General features: G+C 44.1%; 1 protein-coding gene across 2 annotated transcripts in view; it reads left to right on the top strand.

The window, feature by feature from the left end:
• The window catches only part of TRIO (trio Rho guanine nucleotide exchange factor), a 353,418-nt gene extending 349,807 nt beyond the window's left edge, over positions 1 to 3,611 (top strand). For both annotated transcript variants that reach the window (XM_053202016.1, XM_053202021.1), the window contains exons 56-57: positions 572 to 710; positions 1,257 to 3,611. In XM_053202016.1, coding sequence (XP_053057991.1) covers positions 572 to 710; positions 1,257 to 1,805 — 688 coding nt within the window. In that variant the 3' untranslated portion in view covers positions 1,806 to 3,611. The remainder of the gene's footprint in view (positions 1 to 571; positions 711 to 1,256) is intronic.
• The last annotated feature ends 12,607 nt before the right edge of the window (positions 3,612 to 16,218 follow it).

Raw genomic sequence — 16,218 nt, 5'->3', positions numbered from 1 at the left:
ATTCCTTAGAACTCTTCACGGCTCCCCTCTGAGTTCTTATTTTAAAAGGCGCCCAGGAAGACCGTGAGCTCGGCGTCTGTGCAAATGCTCGGATTCTGGGTGGAGCAGGCTTGTCATGCTGTGGAGCCCAGGCATTAAGACCAAGTGGCTGTTTTCTCATCACCCTGTGACATCAGCTCTTACATTATCTCATTTGGCCTTCCCATCGCCCATTTTATAGGTGGTAAAACTAAGGCTCGGGGAGGTGGTATCACTTCATTCTATCCAAGAGCAGATGGCTTGCCCAGGCCGGGTCCTCAATGTCTCAGAGGCTGGGCAGGAGCCCACATGTGCTGCTGTCTGCCTCCCCACTCCCTCTGGGGGCTGAGTGACCTTGTTCCCCGCTCGCATCCATAATGAGGTTGGAAAGAAACGACCCTCTTGATAGAGTCGCGCCTTTAGGTGGAGGTACGATTCCGAAACCCCAGCCTTGTAGGACGTTAACAAGGGGCCCACCCGCAGCCGCCCGTCTCCTGTTACGCAGGAGAGGTCAGCGCCGTGACGAGCATCGTGCGCATTCCTGCCTCCACAGGGCTGACCAGGGACGTCTCCTGGACTGTGTGGTGCGATGGGGAAACCTCACCGAAGGGAAGATCAGGGCGTATCTGGGGGAGGTTCTGGAAGCCGTCCGATACCTTCACAACTGCAGGATAGCGCACCTGGACCTCAAGGTTAGTGGGCTTCCCGGGGCCGAGGCCGGCGTGTCTGAGCACAGGGCCTCTCAGCTTCTGCACTGCATCCAGGCCAGGAGGCCCGGGGGGAGGGGGTACAAGTACGAGGAGGTGGGTAATGGGCACACGGGTCTCTAATCTCCGTTTTTAAGATTTACTTTTGATGCTATAAACGATCAGTAAAGTACTCTTCACACATTCCATGAGTTCCGGAAAGTTCCTGTGAGTTTCGTGAGGCCGGTGTGGGACTGGTTCAGTGGCAGCTGAGAAAGGAAGGCGAATGTTTCTGTTAGTGCCAGGAGTGAGAACAACACCCAGCTTCCTAAGCCAGGGCCCTTCGGCGCGGCAACTCCACCTCGGTCTCCCGAGAGGGCTGTCCCCGACAGGCGAGGCTGACTCCTCCGTGGGCCGACACGCTCTAAGTTTCGTCCTGTTTTGCGTGTGAACAGTCTCTTCCAGCCGGCCTCCTGGATTCCCGTTGAGCATCGTGTGTTAAGCGTGGGATGGGGACAGATGGAAATGACCTTGTCTTATCCTGTCTCCTAGCCTGAAAACATCCTGGTGGATCAGAGTTCGGCCAAGCCAACGATCAAACTGGCTGACTTTGGAGATGCTGTCCAACTCAACACGACCTACTACATCCACCAGTTGCTGGGGAACCCCGAGTTTGCGGCCCCCGAAGTCATCCTTGGGAACCCCATCTCCCTGACCTCGGATACATGGAGTGTCGGAGTGCTCACATATGTGCTTCTCAGTGGCGTGTCCCCCTTCCTCGACGACAGCGTGGAGGAGACCTGCCTGAACATTTGCCGACTAGACTTTAGCTTCCCAGAGGACTGCTTCAAAGGAGTGAGCCAGAAGGCCAAGGAGTTCGTGTGTTTCCTCCTCCAAGAGGACCCTGCCAAGCGTCCCTCGGCTGCTCTGGCCCTCCAGGAGCAGTGGCTGCAGGCGGGCCAAGGCAGTGGCAAAGGTGCGGGCGTCCTCGACACGTCCAGACTGACTTCCTTCATTGAGCGGCGCAAACACCAGAACGATGTTCGACCTATCCGTAGCGTTAAAAACTTCTTACAGAGCAGGCTTTTGCCTAGAGTCTGACCCATCCTGAAGTTCTCTCTCATTCTCTTTCACCTGCCAATCAGCTGTTAATTTGAATTTCGAAGAGAAACACAAACCAACATGACTGATGAGCTGCCGTACGTTCATCGTGTGACATTGCGTTCCGGGTGAGCTGTGCTCGGCGGTGCCCGGGGCTCGGGAGCACGCTGTGCTGGGGTGGAGGACCTTCTTGCACACTCTTCGTGAGCGGAGACAGCATTGCTGTACCACAGTCTTTTATTCAGGTTTCTGCAAAAAAAAGAAAAGAAACTTTTTTAAATACACACGAATAGAATTTTGCAAATTTAACATTTTCCAGGATTTATTCAAGGACACGAAATGCCTATGTTCAACCACTGGTGTTAACGAACAAAACAGAGATACTGGACACCCCTGGGGAGGACTCCCCCCTCGAGGCGGCCCTCCCCACGGCCTCGTCCAGAGCTCAGGGTCCACCTGGCTCTGAGCTTTCCTAGCCGCCGGGTCTGCGTGCGTCTCACCGGGACGCCAGACCAGGCTCCTGAAACGTGCATTCAACCTCAGACTTTTGCATAAAACTAGAATGAATCGTTCTGCTCTGATGAAATGTAGGCCTTATTTGTATATAAGACTGGTCCTGCCTTCGGTCTGTCCTTCCCTCCCTCCTGTCCCCCCCTCTCCCCCCACCCCCACCGCCCAGGGCTTCCTTTGGAGGAGGTCAGAGGGTTCTGCCCATCAACCCAGGACGTCAGGTTGGGTCCCACCCCGATGTCCCCTCCCCCTGCTTCCTACCCCCAAGCCGTCAATCAGATTGTCGAGCAGTATACAGTCAGATGAAAATACTGTAAATGCACTCATTGGGGTTTTTTTGGTTTTATTTCATATCATGTGCAATGTTGTGGCTTTAACATTTTATGCAACTATTTATGAAGACCTCTGTTGTACCTGTAATAAATACATAGAAAAAGCACATACTTCGTACAGTGAGCTTTATGGTTTTGTGCGTGTGTCGGGGGCGGGGGGGGGGGGGTGGGGGTGGAGCCCTGTGCCATCAGTTCAAGGAGATTTAACTCTGCGTGAAATTTGTCAGTTTCGAGGACTGTAAAAAGTGATTTCATACTCTGAATATAAAACTGGATAATAGGGTAATGTTTTCAAATTTATTATGCTATTATTCAGAATGCCAAAGTATTATTTTTTTTCCCAAAATCGGTCTGGCCATTTACTACTTTTTAGACTTTTTGACGTTCCACTTTCTGTACAAAAATTGGCTGGATTTTGAGCTTTTGGTAAGAAATAAAAGCCAATTAAGCACTAGCCGCCTTGAGGCTGGCATCTGTGACGTCTGCGTCACTGTGGCAGAATTAACGCTGGCATGGGGACACCTGTCAACAAGCCGCGGGCTTTCTGGGCACGCTTGAATTTTTCTGAATGTCTTTTTATCTTTGTTGTGTGAGATCCACTACGAACGCGACCGGCCCACTTCCCCAGCCAGCCAGACACCTGGGTCTTGAGCCATGAACCGGGCGGAGTTAAGCTTTGCAGCTTCCAATGTATTTTATTTATTCTTTTGTTGGGTTTTTGTTTGTTTCTTGTAAAATTGTACAGAAACTTTTTAAAAGAAATTGGATTCAAAACTGGATGTGTATTCGTAACCTCACAACTTTTATTTGTGTATTGTTTCTTTTATTATTTCAGTTAAATTTTTACATTATTTTGCATGTATATTTCTTTGTACAGAGACCTTACATGTTTACACAGTATGATGTGATGTAAATATTTTATTTTGCCATCAGTTATTTTAAAAAATTAAACATATTTGCCTGATTTTTGTGTTAGGCCTTTTATTTAAATTGGTCACTGTGGAACCGAAAAGAGAGACATTGCTGAGCGACACTGAAAGGCGGGCCTCTCATGGGTCAGGCGGGGAGTTGGAGAGGAGAATGTTCCGGACTAGGAATCCGCTGTACATGGCCAGAAATGAGAGTTGGTCCGGCTCCTGCAGACTGGTTGTCAGAACCCACACTCCAAAGACACTGGGACATGAACCAGAGTTCAGCTGTTTACAGTGGGGCTGCCCCCGGTCCTGGTTAGAATTCTGTCCAAGGTACCCCAGTTCTTGATGGGCGTAGATCGCAACAAAGGGAAGAGCTGTTGCCTCCTGGCCACAGAAGAGCAAGTTTCACGTCCAGATGGGTTGAAGAACGTGAAGCACTTGGGTGCAAGCATCAGTGTTAGGAACTGACCGATGATACGGCACCTGCCGAGGCCACGCCCCCACTCCCCCCCTCCCCCCCACCGCCAGGGGTAGCTGGCCCTCAGCGCCCACACGGGAGCCATCCAGTGCTGGGGCACTTGTACCGCAGGTTTTATTATTCTTCTGTTTGCTGGCATCCTGAAGGTAAGACAGGTGTGAAAGGACAACATTTGCGCTGAGTCCCGAAGTCACGGAGGGCAGAGAGGCTCCCTCTCCCGGAGATGGGCGCTGCCTCGGAGGCTCAGAGGCGCCCACGGTTCCAGAAGGCTCAGGAGGGCCAGAAATGCAAGGTGGGATTTACTGCACTGCGGCCACGAGGCACTGGGCCTCAGGGTCCCCTGCCCACTACAGTGCAGATCTCAGCAGTAGGAGCGGGACAAGGGGCCCGGTGGTTTTTCTTGTAGCTGGACACGTGCCCAATGAAGTAGGTGGGCCTGCAGGATTAGCAAAACCATCTCACAGGTGAAAAATGGCCCATCGTGATTATGATCACTACCTAGAATTTTTTCCCTCAAAAATCAATTTGCTTTGCATTCTACACATTACCATTTATAAATTCTTAAAACCCAGGGATTCCCTTTAGCTCTAAAGGGAAGAAAAATCCCCAGTGTTTTAGCTGAATCCAGGGTGAACGTTACCTTAATTCAAGGATATTAGACAATCTTAAACGACTAGAAGGAGAGATCCGTCCAACTTCTGTTTCTGAGACGTGATCGTACAGACAAAAATAATTTGCGGGACTGGTAGGATTGGCCCATGTACATGATTTAACGTACAAAAGATAAAAGCACACAAATCATAGATACTTGGCTTAAATACATTTCTATACATGTAGGTATGTGTGGCCATTGCCCAAAACAGAGTACAGAACATTTCCATTGCCCCCCGGATTTTTCATGCCCCTTCCCTGCCAGAGGTGATCACTGTTCTGATTTCTATCGTTCTTAGGTTAGTTTACCTTTGAACTTAATGTAAGCAGAATCATACAGAGTTTACTTTTTAATTTTTTTAATGTTTTTGTTTTCATTTTTGAGAGAGAGAGAGTATGAGCGGGGAGGGGACAGAGAGAGAGGGAGACACAGAATCTCAAGCAGGCTCCAGGCTCTGAGCTGTCAGCACAGAGCTCAATGTAGTGCTTGAACCCATGAACCGCAAAATTATGACCTAAGCCAACGTGGGACGCTTAACTGACCACCCAGGCGCCCCTGGAATGTACTTCTTAAAATCAGGCCAAACATTATTGTCAGATCATTGCAGATATATCATACTTCATCCACAGTTGTATGAAATGCCCCCTTTCCCCTGTTTTCTCCTTTGATGATGTCCTGAAAACATACCACGTCGTAACCAGGATATTGATGTTGATACAGTCAAGATGCAAGGGGGTCCCTCCTGCCCGTAACTCCCCCTTAATCTGTCCTTAATCTCTATCTCTCTAATTTTGTCATTTGGAGAACATTAAATAAATGGAATCACACAGGGGCACCTGGGTGGCTCAGTTGGTTAAGCGTCTAACTCTTGGTTTCAGCTCAGGTCATGATCTCACGGTTCATGGGTCCAAGCCCCTCGTCAAACTCTGCGCTGACATTGAGGAGCCTGCTTGGGATTCTCTCTCTGCCCCTCCCTCCCTCGCTCGCTCGCTCTCTCAAAATAAATGCACTTTTTAAAGACTTTTTTTAAATTTGAAAAATAATAAAATAAATTGAATTTTTTAGCTGAGTATAACTCTCTGGAAATTCATCCAGGTTTTTGAGTGGTCTTCCTTTTTATTACTGAGTAGCATTCCATGGTATGGACGTACCATGGTTTATTCACCCATGGAAGGATATTTAGATTTTTTTCCAGCTTTCGGCTATTACAAATAAAGCTTCTAAGAACATTCGTGTGCAGATTTTTCTATGACCATAAGTCTTTATTTCTCTGGAATGTAATGTCAGTTAAGATCCCATGGCAGTTAAAATCTCGGGTTTCTTTAATTTTTCATTTTTAACTTTTCCAGACCGCCATTTTACGTTCCCACCAGCAATGTCTGCGTGATCCAGTTTCTGAAAATCTGCCAGCATTTGGTGTTGTCACTGTTTTTTTATGTGGCCATTCTGACAAGTGTATTGTGGTGCATTATTGTGGTTTTAACTTTTATTTCCCCCGTGGTGAATGATTTTGCACGTCTTTCCATGTGCTTATTTGCCATCTGCTTATCCTGTTCTGTGAAATGTCCCCTCATGTCTTTTGCCCATTATCTCATTAGATTGGTTTTTTTTGTTAAGTTTTAAGAGTTCTTTATACATTCTAGATCCTAGTCCTTTGTCAAGACGTGGCTTGCAGGGGTGCCTGAGTAGCTCAGTCGGTTAAGCGTGTGACTTCGGCTCAGGTCATGATCTCATGGTTCGTGAGTTCGAGACCCGTGTCGGGCTCTGCGCTGACAGCTTGGAGCCTCCTTCGGATTCTGTGCCTCCCTCTCTCTCTCTGCCCCTCCCCAGCTCACATGCTGTCTCCCTCTCCCTCTCGGAAATAAATAAGACATTTTTTTTTTAATTTTTTTTTCAACGTTTATTTATTTTTGGGACAGAGAGAGACAGAGCATGAACGGGGGAGGGGCAGAGAGAGAGGGAGACACAGAATCGGAAACAGGCTCCAGGCTCTGAGCCATCAGCCCAGAGCCCGACGCGGGGCTCGAACTCACGGACCGCGAGATCGTGACCTGGCTGAAGTCGGAAGCTTAACCGACTGCGCCACCCAGGCGCCCCAAATAAGACATTTTTTTAAAAAAAATTTAGAAAAAGACATGGCTTGCAGGTATTTTCTCCCATTTCATCTTTTTTCCTTCTTTCTTTTTTTTAACGTATATTTGGGAGAGAGAAAGAGAGAAAGAGCAAATGCACAGGAGGGGCAGAGAGAGAGAGAGAGGGAGACAGAGGATCTGAAGTGAGCTCTCTGCTGTCAGCACACGCAGGGCTCAAACCCACAAGCAGCGAGATCATGACCTGAACCAAAGTCTGACATTTAAGCAACTGAGCCACCCAGGCGCCCCTCCCAGGATCTTTCACAGAGAAAAATAGTTTAATTTTGATGAAGTCTTATTTGTCAATTCTTTCTTTTGTGGATCAAGTGTTTTTGGTGTCGAGTCTAAGTTTTGTTTTGTTTGTTTTTTTATCCTAGCCCCAGATTTTAAATCTTACTGAGATTTTTTTTATAGGAATTGCATTCAATTTGTATATCAGTTTGGGGAGAATTGGTATCTTTACTATTGTTGACTCTTCCAATCCATGAATATGATATGGCTCCTGTTTATTTAGATCTTTAATTTTTTTCATCAGCATTTTATAGATTTACAAGTTCTTGTATATGTTTGGCTAGAATTAAATCCAAGTATTTCTCTTTTTTAAATCAATTATAAATTACATCATACTTTTAATTTTAGTATCCATGAATTTATTGCTATTACATAGAAATTGAAACTGGTTTTTGAATATTTCTTTTTTCGCCCATACTTCTCTCTAGTAGTTTTCTTTACTCTGATATCTGCTTTATCTGACATTAATGTTGTCACTCCTGCTTTTCTTTCTAATTAACGTTTGCATGGTGTATCTTTTCCATCCTTCAATAGTCAATATATCTACAACCTTATATGTAAGTAGATGTAGACAGCATATAGTTGGATCATGTTTTTTAATCTATGTCTATCTCTATCTTTAGTTAGTGTATTTGGATCATTTACATTTAATATAATTGTTAATAAAGTTAGGGCCTAAGCCTGCCCGTTTATATTTTGACTTACTGTTCTTCTCTCGGGTTTCATTTCTCCGTTTTCTTTGACCTGCCTTCCCATGGGTTACTTGAACACTTTTAGAATCCCATTTTGATCTATACTGTTTTTGAATATATCTCTTTGTATGGCTTTAGTGGTTGCTGTAGATATTTTTTTTTTTAACATTTATTTATTTTTGAGACAGAGAGAGACAGAGCATGAACGGGGGAGGGACAGAGAGAGGGAGACACAGAACCGGAAGCAGGCTCCAGGCTCTGAGCTGTCAGCACAGAGCCCGACGCGGGGCTCGAACTCATGGACCGCGAGATCGTGACCTGGGCCGAAGTCGGACGCTTAACCGACTGAGCCACCCAGGCGCCCCAGTGGCTGCTGTAGATATTAAGCATTACATTGTGTGTGTGTGTGTGTGTGTAACTCATCACAGTCTGCTGGTGTCATCATTTTACCAATTTGAATGAAATGCAGAAAGCTTACCTCTCTTCATGTCTCGTTATCTTCTCCAGTTTATAATTGTTTTAAATATTTCCTTTACTTAAATTTAGGATCACATTACACAATGCTGTGATTTTTTGCTTCAACCATCAAACATAATTTAGATGCCTTGATTTGCCCCTTCCTTCCTGGAGACAGAATTCTGAGTTGACAGTTCTTTTCTCTCAGCACTTGAAACATGTTGCGCCATTTCCTTCAGGCCTTCATGGTTTCTGATGAGAAATCTACAGTCATTCAAATTTTTCCCCTTATAAGGAAGATGTTTTTTCTCTCACTTTCAAGATTTCTTTCTTTGTCTTTCGTTTTCAGAGACAACTCTGAATGTCTTAGCATTGGATTTATTGTGTTTATTCTGTCTGAGACTCACTCAAGATTCTTCAATTTATACGTTTAGGTCTCTTGCCAACTTTGTTTTCAGCCATTTTTTCAAGTACTTTTAGAGTCCTACCTTCTTTCATCTTCTTCAAAGACATTAATGGCATTTTAGTTTTGGCTCCACAGGTTTTTGAGGCAGTGTCCTCACCAACACCCCCCACCCCAGCCCCAAGCTACTTCCTTTATGTTGAGATCCACGGACTTGTGTTGTTCCGTCTGCAAATACACAGAGTCCTTCCTCCGTCCACTCTAGTCTGCTGTTGAGCCCATACACTGACTTGTTTCAGTCGTGGCATTTCTGCATTCTAAAATTTTCTTTGGTTTTCCTTTATGTCTTCTATTTCTTTGCTGAGATGTTTGCTCTTTTCATTTCAATGATTTCAAGTATGCACACAATTATTCTTTGAAGGATTTTTATCATGGCTGCTTTACATTTTGTCAGATAATGCTAACATCCCTGTCATCTCTTATTGTTGATGTCTATTGCTTATCCTTTTCTTGTGCCAGTTGAGACTTTCCTGGTTGGTATGATGAATGATTTTCATCTGAAAGGGGGGCATTTTACGTATTAGGTTATGAGACTCTGGATCTCATTTAAACCCGGTCTAGCTGGCTTCCTCTTGCCATCATTCCAGCGGCGGAAGGGGGCTGGGGGCTGCCTCATCAATGGTGGTCAGGGGGCTGCGTTTCCCCTGGCCTCCCCAGATCGCACAAGGGTGATAAGAGTTCTGACTCTGCAGGAAGCCTCTTCCGACGCCCCCTAGTGGGGAAGGGCGGGACCTTGTTATCGCTCCGGGGCAGTGGGGTGGACGTGCAGGCTCCCCACATAATCCTTTCTGATGGCAGAAGGAGTTGGGGTTCTTGTCACCACCAGTAATGATGAAAATCTTGGCTCTCTGCTTTGTTTGACCTCTCAGCCACAGGGTTGGGGTGCCCCATTAGAACCTGCCAGGAGTGGAAATGTAGGTTCCCTGTTCAGTCTTTTGCTGTTTCTTACAAGATTTTTTTTAATGTTTATTTTTGACAGCAAGAGAGTGGCGCAGGGGCAGAGAGAGGAGGACAGAGGATCTGAAGCAGGTCCATGCTGACAGCTTCGACAGGTCCATTCGCCAGCCTCGAATTCGCCAACCCTTAAGATCATGACCTGAGCCCAAGTTGGACGCTTAACTGACTGAGCAACCCAGGTGCCCCTGCTGTTTTTGGTTTTGATTTTTTTTTTTTTTTTTTAATGCAAGCATGAAGGCATTGGCTTCCGGAAATGATGGCTGTCATCCAAAACCAAAGAGGTTACATGGATGGAGAATAGCATATGGAAGATGTGTTAACACCATTAGTTGTCATGGGGAAAAGCAAATTGAGAATTAAGACCCTGGTGAGATATCACTAACCCCCATTACAATAGCCACAATTCAAAATAGTGGCAACACCAAATGCTGGCGAGGATGTGGAGAAACTGATCCCTCATATGTTGCTGTTTGAACATAAAACGATACAGTTATTCTGGAAAACACCCTGACAGTTTCTTAAGAAACTCAAGACACAAGCCAGCAATCAAACTCCGGGGCATTTCCTCCAGAGAAATGAAAGCTCACGTTCACACACAAACCTGTACACGTTGTTCATAGAGCCTGTATTTGTAATAACCCCAAAACGGAAACAGCTACGATGTCCTGCAATAGATGAACAGCTAAACAAACTTGTACACCCTGCACCGGTGTACCACTTCACAATAAAAAGTAACAAACCGTTGATACAGGTAACAATCTGGATGGATCTCAAGAGAATTATGCTGGGTGAAAAAAGCCAATTTCAAAGCATGGAACTAAGCACGTGCATTGTACCCATGTCAGTTTGTTGGATTTGCTGTCACGCTGTGGTTACCTAAAATGGAACCAAACTGGCTGAAGGGTAGAAGGGACTTCCTTGTACTGTCTTTGCAACTTTCTGTGAGTTTATAGTTATTTCAGATAAAAAGTAAAAAATAATGATAATTTTAAAATTAAAAACAAACAAACAAAAAAAAGCCTTGACCTTCCCACAGCCAGCTGGCGGCAGGGCTGGCCCAGGACTCATGTTTTGGCATGATACCTCGCTAGCCCACCAGGGCATGGTCTTCCCCGGACTGATGAACATCCCAAAGACAAAGCTGCCAGGACCAGGGCCCCAAGAATACCCTTCTTTCTAAATTCAGCAGCCAGGGAGAGGCCCCTCCCCTGGCCTCAGGGGGCTCACTGCAGAGCGCGAGCCAGCTCCTGTTCTGGCACCTTCCCTCCTCTTACCTCTTCCCCTGCGAGGCCAGTGCGAGGCAGGAACAGGCTCCTTAGCCCGGAGCCCAGTACGGAGCCCAGGCGTGTCCATTCTCAGGGCCTGGAGGGTACCCTCCCCGCTTCAGGCCGGCACGTGCTGCTCTCAGCCCCAGGCTCCACACCCCCCCCCCCCCCCCCCCCCCCCCGCAAAGCCAGGACAGACTTTCTCAATGGAAAGAGAAGCCAACCTCCCTCGGGCTGAGTTCAAACCTCTGGTTGGCACGGGTATCCGCCTTCCTCTGGCGGGTTGGAAAGGGAATTCTAGGCCCTTGATTGTTTCTGCCACTGCAGGTGCCCTGGAGCGCCCAGCACTACCTAAATGCCGCTACCTCTATAGGAAGTTTTATTCATAACCCCTGATTCCTCTTGGGCCACATTCCGGCTTAGACGCTGGGACCTGCTGTGCTCTGCTGAGGTGGAAAATTACAGGCCATCCTTATCCTAATACAAACCCCATGAGTAAACCTCCTTAAACTATTTGCCAGATGTCAGGGCGGCTTCCAGCGCTCATTCTGTGTTGACTCTGCGGGCCCAGTGACCGTGCAGGTTGTTGCTGGCGAGGGTGCTACCTCAAATTCTGTATTTGTGTGTACAAGATTAATCTAAAATTCTTAAACCTTTGCTTAAAGTTTTGCCATGTGTGAAAGAAGACTCTTCCTAGAGCTGTATATCATCTCTCGGGTGCCAGAAAAATGAGAGCATAGGTTTACTGGTTAAAAAATTAAAGATAAGATCTGTAATCCTAAGTGGGAAAGACCATCTTTTGCCGTGGGTTCCATACACCATTTTATTATTTTATTTTATTTTATTTTATGTTATGTTATTTTATTTTATTTTGTTACTTTATTTTATTTTATCTTACTTTATTTTATTTTATTTTATTTTACTTTATTTTATTTTATTTTATGTTATTTTATTTTATTTTATGTTACTTTATTTTATTTTATCTTACTTTATTTTATTTTATTTTATTTTACTTTATTTTACTTTATTTTATTTTATTTTATTTTACTTTATTTTATTTTATTTTATTTTATTTTATGTTACTTTATTTTATTTTATCTTACTTTATTTTACTTTATTTTATTTTACTTTATTTTACTTTATTTTATTTTATTTTATTTTATGTTATTTTATTTTATTTTATGTTACTTTATTTTATTTTATCTTACTTTATTTTACTTTATTTTATTTTATTTATTTTATTTTATTTTATTTTACTTTATTTTATTTTATTTTATGTTACTTTATTTTATTTTATCTTACTTTATTTTACTTTATTTTATTTTACTTTATTTTACTTTATTTTATTTTATTTTACTTTATTTTGTTTTATCTTACTTTATTTTACTTTATTTTATTTTACTTTTAGAGAGAGAGAGAGAGTGCACGCACGAGCGAGGGACAGGGGCAGAGTGAGGGAGAGAATCTTAGGCAGGCTCCACACTCAGCCAGCACAGAGCCCAATACAGGTCTCAATCCCTCGACCTTGGGATCATGACCTGAGTAGAAATCAAGAGTCAGACGCTCAACGGACCGGAGCCGCTCAGGCACGCCCTCCACACACCATTTTAATAAGAAACAACGCCCTTCACTTTTAAATGTCATTAAGGAGAACTAATCTATCCTACTATTGGCTTTAGATGGCATTTGGTCTTTTGCCAAGGGGCTTAGCAGTCATTTCCTTTAATTCAAATAGCTGGAAGATAGGCAAATTAATTATAAGAAAAAGGGCTCAAGCAAAGAGCTTCAGTCTCTAAATTAGAGACCTGGAAAGAGGTTTCATCCGTGAGAAGCTTGGCTGCACCTGCCCCTCACTTACCCTGGTCTCACTGCAGGGGAATGGACAACTTTATGGCTTCACCTTGCAAAAATGACTATGAGCTCTGCTCTGTGATCGAAATTAACAGGTTCTAGGCTTGATGTTGAGCAAAGCGATATTGAAGTCCTAGCTCTAGGCAAGAATTTCTAATTCTACACCACTGACTACCCATTGGCACCTCACATCCTGAAGTGCTCCCAAGTGTGGACAGCAGGAAATCTAAGAATGTTTCTATAGAGTCGTGTCTAAGAGGGATTTGAAGCTGAGAGAGCCAGGGTGGTTTGACCATCACGCGTGTCCACTGGACTCGTCAGATACCTTTCTGCCCTGACTTTGGCTTCCACAAATGAGTTTTTCCCCACAGTTATGTCTTTCTCCCCCTTGGGGACTTTGATTCCTCAGTCAACTCTAATAGTCTATCGTGGAGGATTATCGTGAAACCTTATCTTCTCTGTAAATGATTCCCCAGCATCCCCGCAGTATTCATGTTTCAGGGGCAGGTGAATATGCCTAAAACGAGGAACCTATTGCTTAGTTTGAGTTAAATCATTTTTTTAAAACAAGTATAAATAAGTCATGAAAGCAAGGCTTCCAGGGGTAGAAGCCAAGGTCCTTTATAAAAGAAAACTGGCTTATTTCTAATGATATTTTTATATCAAAAAATAAAACACCTAGGAAAAATCTGACATGAGTTGTCTAAGACCTCTTCACTGCAAACTACAGAATGGTGTTGAGAAAGTTTAAAAGTACTAAACAGTGGAGGGAGATACCATGTTCGTAGATTGGATGGCTCAATATTGTAAAGGTGTCAGTCCTCCTTAAATTCATCTATAGATTGAGTGCAACTCCAAATATAGCCTTAGCAGGACTTTTTGTGGAAGGTGACAAGCTGATTCTAAAATTCATATAGAAATACAAAGGACCATGAAAAGCCAACGCAATCTTGAAGGTGAGCAAAGAAGCTAGAGCACTTATATGAGCAAATGACAAGACCCATTATAAAACTCCAGTAAGCAGGACACTGTGTAATTGACACAGATATAGACAACCCATAGGGCAGCCTAAGTTGTCTTTGGTGTTTCTAGGTTGTACCAGAGTTCAGAGACCATGATGGAGTGGGACAATATCCTGGAATTAAATGGCTAGTACTTAAGAAAAAGGCCTGGGCTGGACCCCCAGGTCAGAGAGTCATGAGAATGTTAAAGCCAGAGGTACTTGAGCTTATTAAAAAAAGAAGCCAGAGGGGCGCCTGGGTGGCTCAATGGGTTAAGCGTCCGACTCTTGATTTTGGCTCAGGTTGTGATCTCGCGGTTCATGGGTTCCAGCCCCATGTTGGGTGATGCAGAGCTTGCTTGGGATTCCCTCTTTTCCTCTCTCTCTCTCTCTGCCCCTCCCCCATGCGTGCGCGTGCAGGCACGCGTTCTCTCTCTCTCTCTCAAAATAAATATTTGAAAACATTGAAAAGAAAAGAGAAAAGAAAAGAAAAGAAGAAAAGAAAAGAAAAGAAAAGAGAAGAGAAAAGAAAAGAAAAAAAAAAGAAAAGAAAAGAAAAAAGAGAAGAAAAGAAAGAAAAGTGAAGCCGGAGAGAGTGGGAGGTGAGTGAAGACAGAGCTAAAGCTATAAGCTGGTTATTCAGAAAGTGATATCACTGTTACTTTAAGAACATTTTTTCTAAATTCCTCTTTCATTAACTTCCTCTTGGGAAATGTATGGTTGAGCCCAACTGACTAGATTAGTGTTGATTTGTGTGACCCCTATCACTAGGCCAACACTCACATGTTCCATACGATGCCAAATGCACACGAATGGCCTGTCACTTTTAGGGCATTAATCATACTAATATTCAAGGCATTCCAAAAACTTCTAAAGATAAATCTAAAACAAGCTAAAGGATCAGTTGAATAAATTAAGGTACATTCAAACAAGGAAATACTATACTATTTATTTATTAGATCAATAAGGTCATCTCTGCATAGATTCAGAAAAAGATCAATCAATAAATTATTAAAATAATTAAAAAAAAAAACAGTGCAGGGGGCACCTGGGTGGCTCAGTTGGTTGGCCGTCAAACTTCGGCTCAGGTGGTGATCTCACAGTTCGTTGGGCTTTGTGCTGACAGCTCTGAGCCTGGAGCCTGCTTCGGATTCTGTGTGTGTGTCTCTCTCTGCCCCTACCCCGCTCACTCCCTGTCTCTCTCTCTCTCTCTCTCTCTCTCTCTCTCTCTCTGAAAAATAAACATCAAAAAAAATTTTTTAATAAGTAAAAAACACAGTGCAAGACACTGTGTGTAGACCCCTGATGTGGGGAAGGAATTCAAACGTTATTTTTATTCAATCCCCTATATATTTAATATAATAATTAATAATAATAATTATCCTATTATATTATAATAATAATCCTATAATAATTATAATAATCCTATTCTAGAAATTCACAAGGTATAGAATCAGTGGTCTAAAGAATGGTTATGGGTGTTTAATTCCATGGGAATCTTAGGAAGAATTTGGTTGTTGACGTCATCCTGGCCCCTCAATCCTGGGTGTCTGTCATTCCCGACTCATCGCTGCTCAAGATGTAGTCCCTGGGCCAGCAGAATCAGCATCGCCCGGCTGCTGGTTAGAAACGCAGGAAGTCATTTCCTACCCGGATTATCAGCTCAGCCACGCTTGCCTTCTTTCAGCCAAAAGGAACGAGCCCAAGCTGCATACATGCATGTGTGAAGTTCAGCGATCAATGTAAAACTGCACGTGTTGCAAAAGAATTTCGGATCGCAGAGCGCTCAAGGGCAGTTCATTGCCACATGAAAGCGTGCAGACCTATGGAGACAGAAGTAATGGAAGAGACTTATATGCAAAAAGAAGACCGGTCTTAAGTCTTCTCATTACCTCCTAACTTCTCATTATTTCATTCATGGCCTAGAATTTCCACCCATGCAGATCTACAATGAAGAAGGAATTAAGTAAAATATATTTCAGCCTGGAAAAAAAAAAGAGAGAGAGAGAGAAGAAATGAAGACTGTCAGGCCCCCTCCAGATCTAAAGTCTGCATTTTAGCAAGATTCCCCCCGGGGCTGCGTCTGTTAATTAAAGCCTAAGAAGAGAGCAGTGTAGGTGAAAGGCAACATCACTGGTGTTTAAGATTGCCCTATTGCTCAAGACTCCAGTCAGACCATTATCACCAACAACACAGTGTCTGAGATGAAATCTCACTTCTCACTCATCAGTGCAGAGTCTTTCAAATGACCAAGATAAGGATGGAAAGTCAGCGGGGAGGGACACGAAGCACCCCAGCTTATGCTAACCCTGAGATAAAGAGCTGGGCTTCCTGAAGCAGGAGTTAGGAAGAGAACAAAGTCCAAGTTTGTGGAAAGCAGCCCTGCGTCAGGCCGGCCTTCCGGGCTCCCTGGCTTTGTG

Source organism: Acinonyx jubatus, chromosome A1 (assembly GCF_027475565.1).
Source record: "Acinonyx jubatus isolate Ajub_Pintada_27869175 chromosome A1, VMU_Ajub_asm_v1.0, whole genome shotgun sequence".
Classification (NCBI taxonomy): domain Eukaryota; kingdom Metazoa; phylum Chordata; class Mammalia; order Carnivora; family Felidae; genus Acinonyx; species Acinonyx jubatus.
Note: the sequence above shows the minus strand (reverse complement) of the source record. Positions and strands in the feature narration are given on the sequence as shown.